Source organism: Nanorana parkeri, unplaced genomic scaffold (genome assembly GCF_000935625.1).
Source record: "Nanorana parkeri isolate BGI_ZX_2015 unplaced genomic scaffold, ASM93562v1 scaffold1087, whole genome shotgun sequence".
Lineage (NCBI taxonomy): Eukaryota > Metazoa > Chordata > Amphibia > Anura > Dicroglossidae > Nanorana > Nanorana parkeri.
Window position 1 is genome coordinate 316,253 of NW_017307355.1, and position 13,210 is coordinate 329,462.

The window sequence follows — 13,210 nt, forward strand, 5'->3', positions numbered from 1 at the left end:
CCTGTCACGGCAGAGAGCCGTGACAGGATCGAGAGGTGAGCGAACCCGGTATGTGTTCGCTCACCTCCCGATCTACTGAGCCGACCTGTGACAGTCCCATTGTCACAGGTCGGCTAGAACTATGAGGTGAGTGAAAAGCACTCACCTCATAGTTCTCCTTTAATTGTTAATAGGTTCCTTTAAAAACAGCCTTGCGTTTCGGGGGCAAAACCATTTCCCCTTCATCGGGGCTCAGCACAGGATAAACTTGGATGAACTCAGAGACAATAGTGACCACACAGACCTATATTAAACTCTTGTCTTCAATAGAGCCGGTAATGGTGGTCAGCCCTCCATGTAGAGGCACACCTTCTTCCCGGCTCTATAGTGGGTTAGCAGACAATTGGGTCTGTAGGTGTACGGGCACTATAAGTAATCTCCCGTCATCCCCTTCTCTTTGATGCAGGCACCCCCACTGTCTGAAGACTGAGCCGCTGTACAGCAGATGATGGCAAATTAATAATAACATAGATTGAGCTGCGTGTTAAATCATTTTAGCATGTTTTCAATGAATATTTAACAGGACTAAACTGGGAGGAAATTTGCAGCAGCTCCTCTGATGTTCATTCAGTTATTTAAAATACTGGTTTGATCCGTCGATATGCGCGCCGCAGGGGGGACTACCAATGGGGGGTACTTCTGCCGCGCTCTGTAAATTCATCATTACAGTTTGCAGAGTAAACAAATAATAAATCTTACATAAAGCTGATAATACTGAAGGCTTCATATACACAACATAGCTTGGTGGATGCCATTCGCGCCACGGTAGAGCGCCCATATGGCGCTGACGAATAATTTCCTATACTCATCAGCGCCATCTAGGGGAGGTACTGCAGTGCAAATGGCACAGCCGGGTGAGGGTTTTATACATGAAGCCTTAAGTATTTTTACTTAATTAAAACCACAAGGAATGAAAAAACACACATGGTTGTAAGTTTCTGGTGATAAATTTACCCACATCGAGGGGTATTTAAAGCCCAACTTTGGGAAGCTAAAAAATTATAAATGTTGTCCCCCGTCACCCCCAGGCAGAGGCAAAATGTAATGCTGGTTTTGGCAAATGTATAATATCAGACTGAGGCTCGAAGTCTCTCTGTGTTACAGGCTCTGATTGGTCATGTAGTAGCCTCTACCTGAAGTTATCACACGCAAATCAGGACCAGTGACCACTGCTGTTCCTGCATTGCCTAAGGTGATGTTGGAATGCCGTCCACATTCTGGGGAGGGCCCTCTGGAGCTCTGGGGCGGGTGAAAAGAGGACCCTCTGGAGTTCTTGGGTGGGTGAGAAAAGGACCCTTCAGAGCTGTGGGGCGGATAAGAAGAGGACCCTTTGGAGCAATGGGGCAGGTGAAAAGAGAATCCTCTGGAGATCTGGGGTGCGCAAGAAGAGGACCCTCTGGAGCTCTGGGGCAGGTGAGAAGAGGACCCTCTGGAGCTCTGGGGCAGGGAGAAGAGGACCCTCTGGAGCTCTGGGGTGGGCAAGAAGAGGACCCTCTGAAGCTCTGGGGTGGGCAAGAAGAGGACCCTCTGGAGCTCTGGGGTGGGCAAGAAGAGGACCCTCTGAAGCTCTGGGGTGGGTGAGAAGAGGACCCTCTGGGGCAGGGAGAAGAGGACCCGCTGGAGCTCTGGGGCAGGGAGAAGAGGACTCTCCAGAGATCTGGGGTGGGTGAGAAGAGGACTCTCCAGAGCTCTGGGGTGGGTGAGAAGAGGACTCTCCAGAGCTCTGGGCTGGGCAAGAAGAGGACACTCTAGAGCTTTGGAGTGGGCAAGAAGAGGACCCTCTAAAAGCTCTGGGGAGGGTGAGAAGAGGAGACCATCCAAAGCTCTGGGGAGGGTGAGAAGAGGACCCTCCGAAGCTCTGGCGTGGGTGACGGGCTGCTGCAGGGATGTAGAGCAGGGGTGGACAACTCCGGCCCTAACTATCATGTCTGTAACTGTCAGTCTTGCAAAGCCTCATGGGAATTGTAGATCCACAACATCTGGAGAGCCGAATTTGCTCACCCCTGCTGTAGAAGAAAGTATGTTTTACTCATCTATTCACATGATCTTTACTGAAGGGGAGGAGCAAAACTCATACAGGTTGCTCTTTCCCTTCAGGAGTGCCTTGGCATTCAGTCACCTGACTGGTTAGTTTTGGGTTCACATTCTAATTTTGACAATAGGTCCTTTGTACTAAAATTAAGAAGCATCGCAGAAAAAGTTCTTATTGATGAGTTTAAGGTGCTTATATTTTACCTTCCTGGCTCCGCCTCTCTTCATCAACATGCTAATGGAATGTTTAATTAAAACCTGTTTTCATGACATGCCTTATTTTAGACCCAGAAATGTCATCACTGGGTCTCTTTGCTTCTCTGTTCAATGCAGGCAGATCATGGCTAGTGGGAGGGGCCTCAGTACTCCTCCCAAGAGCCCTCAGCCCTGATGCAAGCAGTAGGTTGGCTCTTGGGAGGAGATATGCAAATACCAAAATGCTTTGATGGGTGGATGTCAGTCTGGAGGAGGGAGTGTCCCTAGGCAATCTGTATTTGCATGCAGACCACCCTTGGTAACACCCACATGTGGTGGTGATTCCTCCATGAACTGAAATCCAAGGAATGAAAGGGGCGGGCCAGGGACACTCAGGCTGGAGAGGAATGATCTAGACGATGTTGGATGTCCTCCAGCCAGGAAATGAGGCCGGCTCTATCTGATTTGTTGCAGCGTCTAATGCTTATTGTGAGAAGCTCACAGTATGCAGTGAAATCAGAGGAAGGCGATCCAGTCCAGGAGAGGAGCCGGTACAACTGTGCAAGACTGAAAGGAAGTGCGGAGTTCAGCTTTAATTATTATAAGGGATGGAGGGGAAGGAATTTAACAATTTTAATTGTCCAGGCATAAACTATCTGTATACTCTGATTGTGTCTTATAGCCCGGGTGTTTAAATGTGATGGAATACGGTCCAGAAAAGGGAGACTGCTACACGGGAAGAATGCAGCTTGTAAGTTTCTTTACTTATTGTGTTATGAAGTCTTACGTCACAGGCCAAGTCGTCTCCTGGCCCACACACCAAAACTCACTTGTAGATATGGTTCAAATGAGTAAAAATACATATTCAGGCATCATCCAGGGTCAGCAATACTTCCTGCACTGAGATGCTGCTCAGAGATGACGCAATCATGTGGCTCGTACTTGCTGGTGTTCATCTGACACAGATAAGCCCCTGCTGCAGCCTCTCCTTTTGTAATTTGCTTCAAAGTTACAATGTGGCAGTCTGATCACTGGGGGAGAACCCGACACCCCTCACCTTGGTTCCCGGGCTCCGCTCTGCCCATTCTGCGGGCCCGGGTCCGCATTGCAGGTGTCAGCGGGTAGTAAGAAGAGAGACTACACTACACTACATCCAGTGCCTATTGTCCCATTGTCTGATTTTGGAGTTTTATGAGTTTCATGGACTGAGACAATTGATCTACACCACCCACCACACGGTTATCGTTTATATCAGTGGTTCTCAACCCGTGTAACCTCGGGACCCACATGTTTCCTTGGTCATTAAGGCGTGACCCAAAAATGATTTCATTTCTGAAACATTTAAATTTAGTAAATTTATTACACAAAACAACTTGTGCAGTATTCAGCAACATTAGGGGGGTACATGTGTGCACATTGGGTAAATTATGGTTATACATTTTCTTGAAATATATTGATTTTTTTATACTTTATGCCAGTTTTGTTTGAAGAACATCTATGAGATCGTATGGTTTCTCAGCTGATCTCTGATGTGTGAACCTGTTGTTTCTTCCATATTCTTTTAGAACACAGATATAACAGCTGACAAGCCAGGAAGTGTTTACTATTGTATAATTCAGTTTATATTTTGATATGTTTTGTTGATCCATCCAGCCTCTACCTTGGGTTCCCCCATTTTTTACATAGTTAGGAGAGAGACCAGCAAACATCTGTTGCACCACTTCCAGTTTCTCAGCTGTCATTCCCCGGCTAAAGAAGCCGGGGAAGAAGCTATTCAAGCCCGACCTGTGCTTGATCAGCTTCTTTGAAGTGCAAAGGTGACATTAGGGGTCCAATAGACCTCTAATGTCACCTGAAAGAGTACCTGTCACCTCCAATGTGCTATCACATAGGGGGCTTGTGAACGTGTGTGATAGCAATTAAATGAAGTAAAAAAGGAAAAACAATAAAAATACCCTCCAAAAATGGTTAAAGTCCCCCGTCCCCGCGATCTTGCACATACTGCGCCTTTGTGCGAAAACAACGATTGCACCACACATGTTAGGTATCACCACATGTGCCAGACTGAGAGCAATAATTCACAGTTATGTCTAAACTGATGACCTGTACAGGCTTTTAAAGCGTGGCCTATAGATAATTTTGGGTACCGTATTTTTTTTGCCGATTCATGAGCACACACAATTTTTGGTATGTTGGGTATTGGTACTCGGCATGGCCTCATTTTTTAAATTTTTTATTGGGTATTATTAGTGTTTTTGTGCACTAAAATTAACTTAAGTGTGGTTTTTTACCGAAATTTTGGCTTTGATAAAGAGTTTCACTCATTCTATGCAATTTGAAAATTAGTAACTGCCCCCATTGTATTGAACAGAGTCTCTGCTTTCAGGAAATATAATGTTTTGGGAAGGTTTGTGTGTGTGTGTGAGGGTGTTAAGTAATTTTCAGCCCTAAAATGTGGATCATGACTGCAAACACCTTTCTGACAGCGAAAGGGTTAAATGATGGCCTGGCGGTAAAAAGGAACATTTATGAAAGGGTATTGCTTGCTGTTTTTGAAAGTAATGGAAATATATATTTTTTTAATTTAGGGAAAGAATGCAGATTACTACAAAAGAGAGGTGAGTGCGGCTCTCATGGTTTAATAATAACGTAGTTCTGGGTGATTTTACAGAGCTTTATTTTTCTTCTTTAATCCTCTATAAAGGAATAGGTGGAAGAAAAGGCTGAGACAGTTATAAATGGATGTTTAGAGCGAGGTTGGAGAGTATGATGGGAAACAGAACTGCAAAGTAAATAAGTGTCCATTGGAAGTTTTAAAGAATGTGCATGGGGAACATATGTTTAAAAAAGAGCTGACTTTGAGAAATTTGCAGAGAATGATAAGAGATTTAAAGGAGAGGAAACGATGACAGAGGTTTAAAGGAGAGGGTGATGACAGAGGTCTGGGGGGCTGTGATGATGGGGGTTTTGATTGAACTTTTAAATCAAAGAGCGGATGATGTGGATTATGACAGAGGAGAAGATGGAAATTCTGTCAATGATCAAAGTGGAGAGTTTTACGTTGGATGATAAAAAGGTTTGGAAAAGAGATTTAGGATAACACGGATGGATAGGAGAGGTGAGGAGAAAGGTTTGGATAAGAGGTTTATCATGGATGATAACAGGGATGTGGAGGAAAGGGATTGATGAACATTCTGAGAACAGAGTATCATTATAGAGTTTATAAACTGGGAAGATAACAAAGGTTTAGAGGGTAGATGATAAAGACACACTGAGCATAGAGAGACTCATGATGGATGGGTTAGGGTGAAGAGAGGATGATGGTGGTCTGAGGAAAGGGTATGAAGACATGTTTGGAGGACAGAAGGGAATGAGATGATGACTGGGTTAAGGAGAAGAGAGGATGATGGTGGGTCTAAGGAAAGGGTATGAAGACATGTTTGGGGAACACAGAAGGGAATACGATGATGGTGACTGGGTTAAGGAGAAGAGAGCATGATGGTGGGCCTGATGAAAGGGTATGAAGACATATTTGGAGGACAGAAGGGAATGAGGGATGATGTCAAGTATTCAGAGGAGAGAAGGAAGTAGCATCTGAGGTGATGGCAATATAGTAGCAGTTCTGAGAGTAAAGCTGCTAAAAGGTCTGAGGCAAGAGAATATTGACGGGTGTAAAGAGATTGATGGATGATGACAGGGTTATGGAGGAGAGATGACTATGGAAGGCCTGAGAATGGAAGATTAAGGTACATCTGGTCAAGAGAAGGGATAACAAGGATTTGAAGGAAGGAAGAGATAGCATCCAGACCTCGTCAACTCTTTTCTACCTTCAAGTCTCTACTATGTCCTCCACTACCACCACCCACTAACTCACTCACTGCCCAGGACATTGCCATTCATTTCCAAAACAAAATAGATACAAATCGAGATCAGATCGCCACTGTCCAATCAACTGCCCCTTTTATTATAGTACCTGATCCTCCATCACACTTGTTACTTTCCTATGTAACATCTCAAAAATACACCCCTTCCTCACCAATGAAACTGCAAAATTACTCATCCACTCCCTTGTTATCTCTCCTCTTGACTATTGTAACTCCCTACTCATTGGCCTTCCGCTACACAGGCTATCCCCTCTTCAGTCTATCATGAATGCAGCTGCCAGACTCATTCACCTTACCAACCGCTCAGTGTCTGCATCCCCCCTCTGCCAATCCCTACACTGGCTTCCACTCGCCCAGAGGATAAAATTCAAAATATTAACAGTCACTTATAAAGCCATCTACAACTCCGCCCCCGGATATATCTCAGACCTTGTCTCAAAGTATCACCCTAACCGTCCCCTCCACTCGACCTTGACTGCCTTTAGGCGTTCCCTAAAGACTCATCTCTTCAAGGAAGCCTATCCCACCTCGACCTAACCACTGAACCTTCACATTCTCAAATAATTCATCCCCACACAGCTCCCTTCTCTTGTATCATTTCCCCCTCTTTCAGATTGTAAGCCCACAGGGGCAGGGCCCTCCTTACCATCTTGTCTTGAATTGTAATGTCTTCCTTATATTGTAAAGCGCTGCACAAACTGTTGGCGCTATATAAATACTATGTAATAATAATAATAATAGCATCTGACAAAAGAAAGACTATACTAGAGGTTCTGAGTACAGAAGATAATTAAGGGTCAGAGGAGAGAGTATAATGACAGACTGAGAGGCGATAGTGATGATGGATGCTTAAGAAGTTATGGAGGAGGATGGATAATGAAGGGCTGATGAGAAAGGATGAAGACCCTTTTAGTGAAGAGAACAGATGACAGATGATGACAAGTATTTGGAGGAGAAGAGGAGGTAGGGTCTGAGGAGATAGGATTATGATAGACGTTCTGAGGGAAGAACTTGTTGAAGATTTACTGGCAATTGAATGAGGATGACAGGAGTAAGAGAGAGGTTGAAGACAGATGATGGCATTGGTCTCAAATAGAAAGGATAATGAAGATTTAGAGGAGAGAAAGTGATATAGGCTTCGAGGAGAAAGAACAAACACAGGTCCAGAAAGAGAGGATAATGGATAATGATGAGGGTTGGATGGAGAGAAGATTATGTGGGTGCGGAGATTAGAATATGACTGATGAGCAGAGAAAAATTAGGAGTTTTGGAGGGTATGTGCCTCCAGTGAAATGTAATATATTTGAATTATGATGCCCACATTCCTAGTATTATCAATATATAAATGATCAGAATACAAGTATGCTTTTTTATCTGATTTGTTTTTTGTTTTTTTTTTACAATAGATGGAGTATTTGAGAAAGGCCATGGCACGAACAAGGGTAAAATCATCCATCTGTCTTGAAGGGTGAGCCATTGTACCAGGAAAAGTCCTCTGGTTTGTTACTGATACTTTAAAGAAATATCGACAAAAGATACATAAAATATAACCATATCTGTGACTGTTCCAACGCAAAAATGGGAGGGCAAAATATTCCTTTGGGACCTTTTACAAACTTGAGAAATAATGTAGCCCACAACTTGGACTGAGGAAGGCTGTGCCCCAAGTGTTCCTTATATTATTGCTTGTAAATCTGTAAACATTAACCCTTCCTGTAACTCTAACACTAGCCCTCCGTGTAACCCTAACGTAAGTAAACTTAAATCCTTTGGATACTCACCTCTCCTGTATCATGTTCCTGTTTCCTGAAGACCAACCCAACCTTCACCAAAATCTTCTACTTCAGAAGATCCTTGTTCCCCATTTTGGTATGAATTCTCCACAGCAATATATAGAATGGTGGTGTGACTTACCTGCTGCCAGTGGAAGGACCTTCCTGGTGGCGACCAGACCCTGAAGCACTCTCTAGAAAGCTAAAAAAAATGTTGGAGTTCCATTTTAATACCCAACCCTTCCTCGTGCCACTTGTTTCACTCATTGTTTTGTTAAAGGTTTTTTTTGTTCTTTTTAGCTTCATCAAATTCAGTGAACAGTACCTACCACATGACCCCATCATGTCTGGCTGTCTTCCTAGTAACCCGTGGATTACTGACGACGTCACATACTGGACATTAAATGCACCTATGTAAGTACGGGCCCAGAATACATCCATTTCTTAAATGCTGTACATAATAAGTATTTGTTTCCCTGGTTTGGTTGCTCACCATGAGAACTGAGATGACTAATTTAAGTCCACTTTGTGTAATTACACTGCATGTGGAAGCAATTACTGATCAATTGCTTTTATTTCCTTTAACTTTAACCTAAGAACTTGCCCCATTTATGCTTAACAGGCTTTAAGTGAACCTGTCACCAAATCTTGGATGCATAAGCAGTTATCTGAAATTCAGTGTATGCTTTATACTTATTTCAAATTGAATCAAAGGAAATATCTTGATGTAAAAAGAACTAAGTAGTGGAGTAAACTTGACCCGGAACCCCTTCAAAAACAGCTGTCAGTTGCAGTTTCCATATTTGTATCCTAATCACGGCTGCAATGCTGTCATAGCACATGTAAGTCAGTGCCTAGGGTGGCAGGGTTTGAAGGGGCAGCACCCCTTCTAGACAACTTTGGACATTTGTGGCTACATATATTATTATTTATTACAGGTTCAGTGGTACCTCAGTTCACGAACGCCTCTGTTCACAAACAATTCGATTTGCGACCAGGAAGTTCGTCAAAATTTTGCCTCCGCTCGCGAACTCTGCCTCGGGTTACGAACACGACCGCGGCCATCTTCCACGCTCTGACACATTCACTTACAGTGAAGCTTTTTTGTGTGCTTTGTAGCACAGTACTGTACAGTATTACTGTATTCAATTAAGCATGGCTCCCAAGAAAGTGCAGAGCAAACATGGTGGGAATAAGAAAGCGCAGAGCATTATTGAAGGTGACAAGAATGTGCAGAGCAATAATGGTGGTAAAAAGAAACTTGTGGTTAAGGTTTTTCGTTTTTTTTTTTTTGTTTCATATGGTTCAGAACGGATTAACCTGATTTACATTGAACCCTATGGGAAAATGTGATTCGGTTCACAACCAATTCGGTTCGCGACCAGAATCGTGGAACAAATTAAGTTTGTGAACCGAGGTGCCACTGTATACATACACTGCCAACAATTTATGCAGAGCTTTGCAAACTCTACATTCACATCAGTCCCTGCCCTCAAGGAGCTTACAATCTAAGGTCACTAGCACACATGCATGCATACATACTTGCACACTAGATCCAATTTTTAGACAGGAGCTAATTAACCTAACAGCATGTCTTTTGAGTGTGGGAGGAAACTGGAGCTCCCAGAGGAAACCCACACAAGCACAGGGAGAACATGCAAACCCCATGTACATAGTTTCCTGACCGGGATTCAAATCAAGGACTCAAGTGCTAACCACTAATCCACTGTGCAATATTACAGTAGAGGGAAGGGGATGCAGGGTGTGTTCAGGGGAATTAGAAGACTCTTTATTGTTCAGGGAAAACATGAAACCATTTCTTAAGTAGAGGGAAGAGGATGTAGGAGGTGTTTAGGGTTATTTAGATGATTCTTTATTGTTCAGGGAAAACATAAAACTCTCTTCTGTCTGTTTGGTTATTTGTGGCGTTAAAAGCAGCCCAGAATACAAAGCAATTGAAGAATCTATTTTTAGAAAAACAATCAGGGCACAGCTTTAGACTAGGGCTTTATCATTCATGTATCAAAATAAGATCCTGATCATAGTATCAAAATAATACCCTGATCATAGTATCTGAGCATAGTATCAAAATAAGATCCTGAGCATAGTATCAAAATAATACCCTGATCTTAGTATCTGAGCATTGTATCAAAATAAGATCCCGAGTATAGTATCTGAGCATTATATGAAAATAAAATCCTGATCATAGTATCTGAGCATAGTATCAAAATAAGATCCTGATCATAGTATCTGAGCATTATATGAAAATAAGATCCTGATCATAGTATCTGAGCATAGCATCAAAATAATACCCTGATCATAGTATCTGAGCATAGTATCAGAAATAAGACTCTGATCTTCATAGACTTCATCTAAGCAGCAAAAGATGGTGGTTGGAAGAGATAAAAAAGGGAAAAAGTAGTGTCACGTAGTGTCATCAGCAAATTGCTTAGCTTTTATCCTAAGGCGTAGGTGCACTTTAACAAATACCACCAACAATCTTCCCTCCCATGCACTCTTCAATAATAAGCCTTAAAATACTTAATGTCTCTGATCTTCAGAAATCTTGTCTTGCAACCTATCCTGGGCTGGCAAATGTTGTACATCCAAGCTAAATTGTGAACACGCAGTCTATGAGAATAATGATAGTCTCCCACTTTGTACACAGTCCTCTCAATGTAGCTGAGGTATGGTGTCCTATCAGATCAATTGTTGCAGTGGCTCAGGGTGGGGTTGTTTTTTTTTGTTTTTTTTTTAAGTGAGCCTGTGCCCAGACGATGCATACAAAGGCAGTAAAAGCATCCAATGCTAAACATACTACAAAGCTCTGTGCCTAGCACAAAACACATCAGAATAGAATATGTTTCAATAAAATAAGAATATTACTTTAAAGCTTGGTGTGCGGTGTTCCTGTTTCTGGTACAGCAGTAAGAACACTTGAAAAGAAGCCATCAATGACCTCTGTAGCTGCAGGCATTGTGGAGAAATTCATCATCAAAGATCAGGACATGGAGAGCAGATCTAGGCAGACTTCCAGCCTTCTAATGTAAACACAGCAGGTGTTTCTAACCGATTGGAAAGCCAATGAAATGGACTTCATAGTCTTTGAGGGTCTTTAAGAATGAATTAGTTCACATTATAAGCAGCTAGGTCAATAAAGGCTTGTTTGAAAGCTCTTTTCTTGCTTGAGAAAGAATACAGTATGTTTACATAAATAATGAAATACTTTAATGTCTATAGTCTGGGCCCATGTGCACCTTAAGTTTAAGTGGACTGGTCCTTTAGGCTATGTTCCACTTGTGATACTGTTTCTGGCAACAACTCACCTGCAGTAAGATCAATATTCAGGACATCGCAGGGCAAAAGAAGTCCTCACCCATTTGCTCAGGTCGCTCCCTCTCTGGCTGAATTAGCAACGCATCACTCTCTCATTGGCTAATTACATACAGCAGCCTTCAGTAAGGGAGCGACGCTTGCATCATCTCACCGCCCAGCTCTGACTTCCACTCTGGCCAACGTTCCGCCCAGTTCACTGAATTAACTGGTTGCCAGGAGCTTGGTGGGACACTGGCCAGAGCATCCCAGGTTGGTAAGAGCAGGTTGGAGAGATATGTATGGCCCTTACACATCTCTCTGCCTGACTTAGCAACCTGGGATGCTCTGGCCAGAAGGGGGGCGGCAGGTACACTGCAAACATTGCACAGCAGAACGACCATGCCAATCCTCACGTGACCCAAAGAGCCACTCGAGGCAACAGCCTCAGGCTGATGGAGAAGGCTTGTTGCACTCCTTACCAGAAATCCCCGAAGTCAGAGAAGTGTGCTTGGAATTAGTGATGGGCAGAACACACCCGTGTTCGGTTCGTATTCGAACACCCGAACGGCCGAAAAGTTCGAATAGGAACTCAAACCTAATGCAAGTCCATGGGGTTCGACCTTTCGAAAATGATTGTCCCCTTTAAGAATGCTTATATGCAAGTTATTGGCCATAAAAGGTGTATGGGGGTCCGGGTACTGCTCTGGGGGACAAGGAATCATTGAAAAAAACAAACAAACAAAAATACAGTTTTTAAAGGAGCAGTGATTTTAACATCACTTAAAGGGTAAGAATAAAAATGAGAAATGCCTTCAAATATCATGCCTTGGTGGTCCCCTTAACTTGCCTGTAAAGTGACAGATCTGTAGGATGTATAGAACCTGCTGCAGCAAAACTGACATTTCTAAAAAAAAAAAAAAAAAGATTTTTTTTTAATTTTTTACTCTTAAAGTGTGCAATTCCCCCTCCCAAACAATACCAGACCCTGTAGGTCTGGTAGGAATGTTAGGAGGGACCATTTATTTTTTAAGCGTAGGGTTCCCACTAAAAGTCATACCGGGCCCTTAAGGTCTGATCTTAAGGTCTCAATCATGGCGTCCAGCGTTGTCCACGACGACGACGAAATAAAGAATAAAACAGTAAAAAATAAATAGAAATAATAATAAAATTTAAAAAAAGCCGGCCGCCGTCCCGTCCGACTCCCGCCGCATAATGGCAAAACATAAACAATTGGGCGGAGCTAGCGGTGGCAGCTAGCTCCGCCCAATTGTGTAGTTTGCCGGCATCTGACTTTGCCCATCATGACTTTGCCCAATCATGGCTCCAAATGAGTACTGAGCCCTGATTCGGCAAAGTCTTGCACCTGACCTGTGGTAGGTGCAAGTCTTTAACCAATTAGAGCTTCGGAGGGCTCTTTGCAGTATGGGACTTTGCGTGGTCAAACAGACCGCGAACATCACATAAACTTCGGCGTTCGTCGAACGGCCGATGTTCGAATCGAACCGACGGACCATCCCTACTTGGAATGACTGCGGATGGCGCCGCTAGTTGCAAATTGTATGACAAATGTCACCAGCACGCCAAAATCCTTAAAGGATCATCAATTGTAGATTTATTAAGAACTCATGTCAAATACACAAGCGCTTTCGGGGCCACGCAGGGTCCCTTCATCAGGCGTAGCAATGAAAACAAAAATGAATGGTGTATGGCCAGATTTAAGCCAGGTCTATATAGAAGTATAATAAGATACTTTGTAGTCCTGATATGTCTCTCCAATCGCCAGGGTACCAATGCCTACGAAGCTGCGGCTGGACCGATGGACCTTCAATTTCATGGAGATGCTCAATGACCCGCGGGGCCGCAAGGAATTTTTACAGTTCTTGGAGAAGGAGTTTAGCGGTAAGCGTTTTATTTCTTCTTCCGAATCTCGGATATATTGTATCTCCACCAGCTCTTGTATGGTAAGACTTGGGT

At 43.2% G+C, this 13,210-nt stretch overlaps 1 protein-coding gene across 2 annotated transcripts in view; it reads left to right on the forward strand.

The window, feature by feature from the left end:
• The window catches only part of RGS11 (regulator of G-protein signaling 11), a 76,433-nt gene that overhangs the window by 40,199 nt on the left and 23,024 nt on the right, over positions 1-13,210 (forward strand). For both annotated transcript variants that reach the window (XM_018567731.1, XM_018567732.1), the window contains exons 8-12: positions 2,948-3,016; positions 4,854-4,883; positions 7,556-7,617; positions 8,222-8,335; positions 13,020-13,135. In XM_018567731.1, the coding sequence (XP_018423233.1) occupies positions 2,948-3,016; positions 4,854-4,883; positions 7,556-7,617; positions 8,222-8,335; positions 13,020-13,135 (391 nt within the window). The remainder of the gene's footprint in view (positions 1-2,947; positions 3,017-4,853; positions 4,884-7,555; positions 7,618-8,221; positions 8,336-13,019; positions 13,136-13,210) is intronic.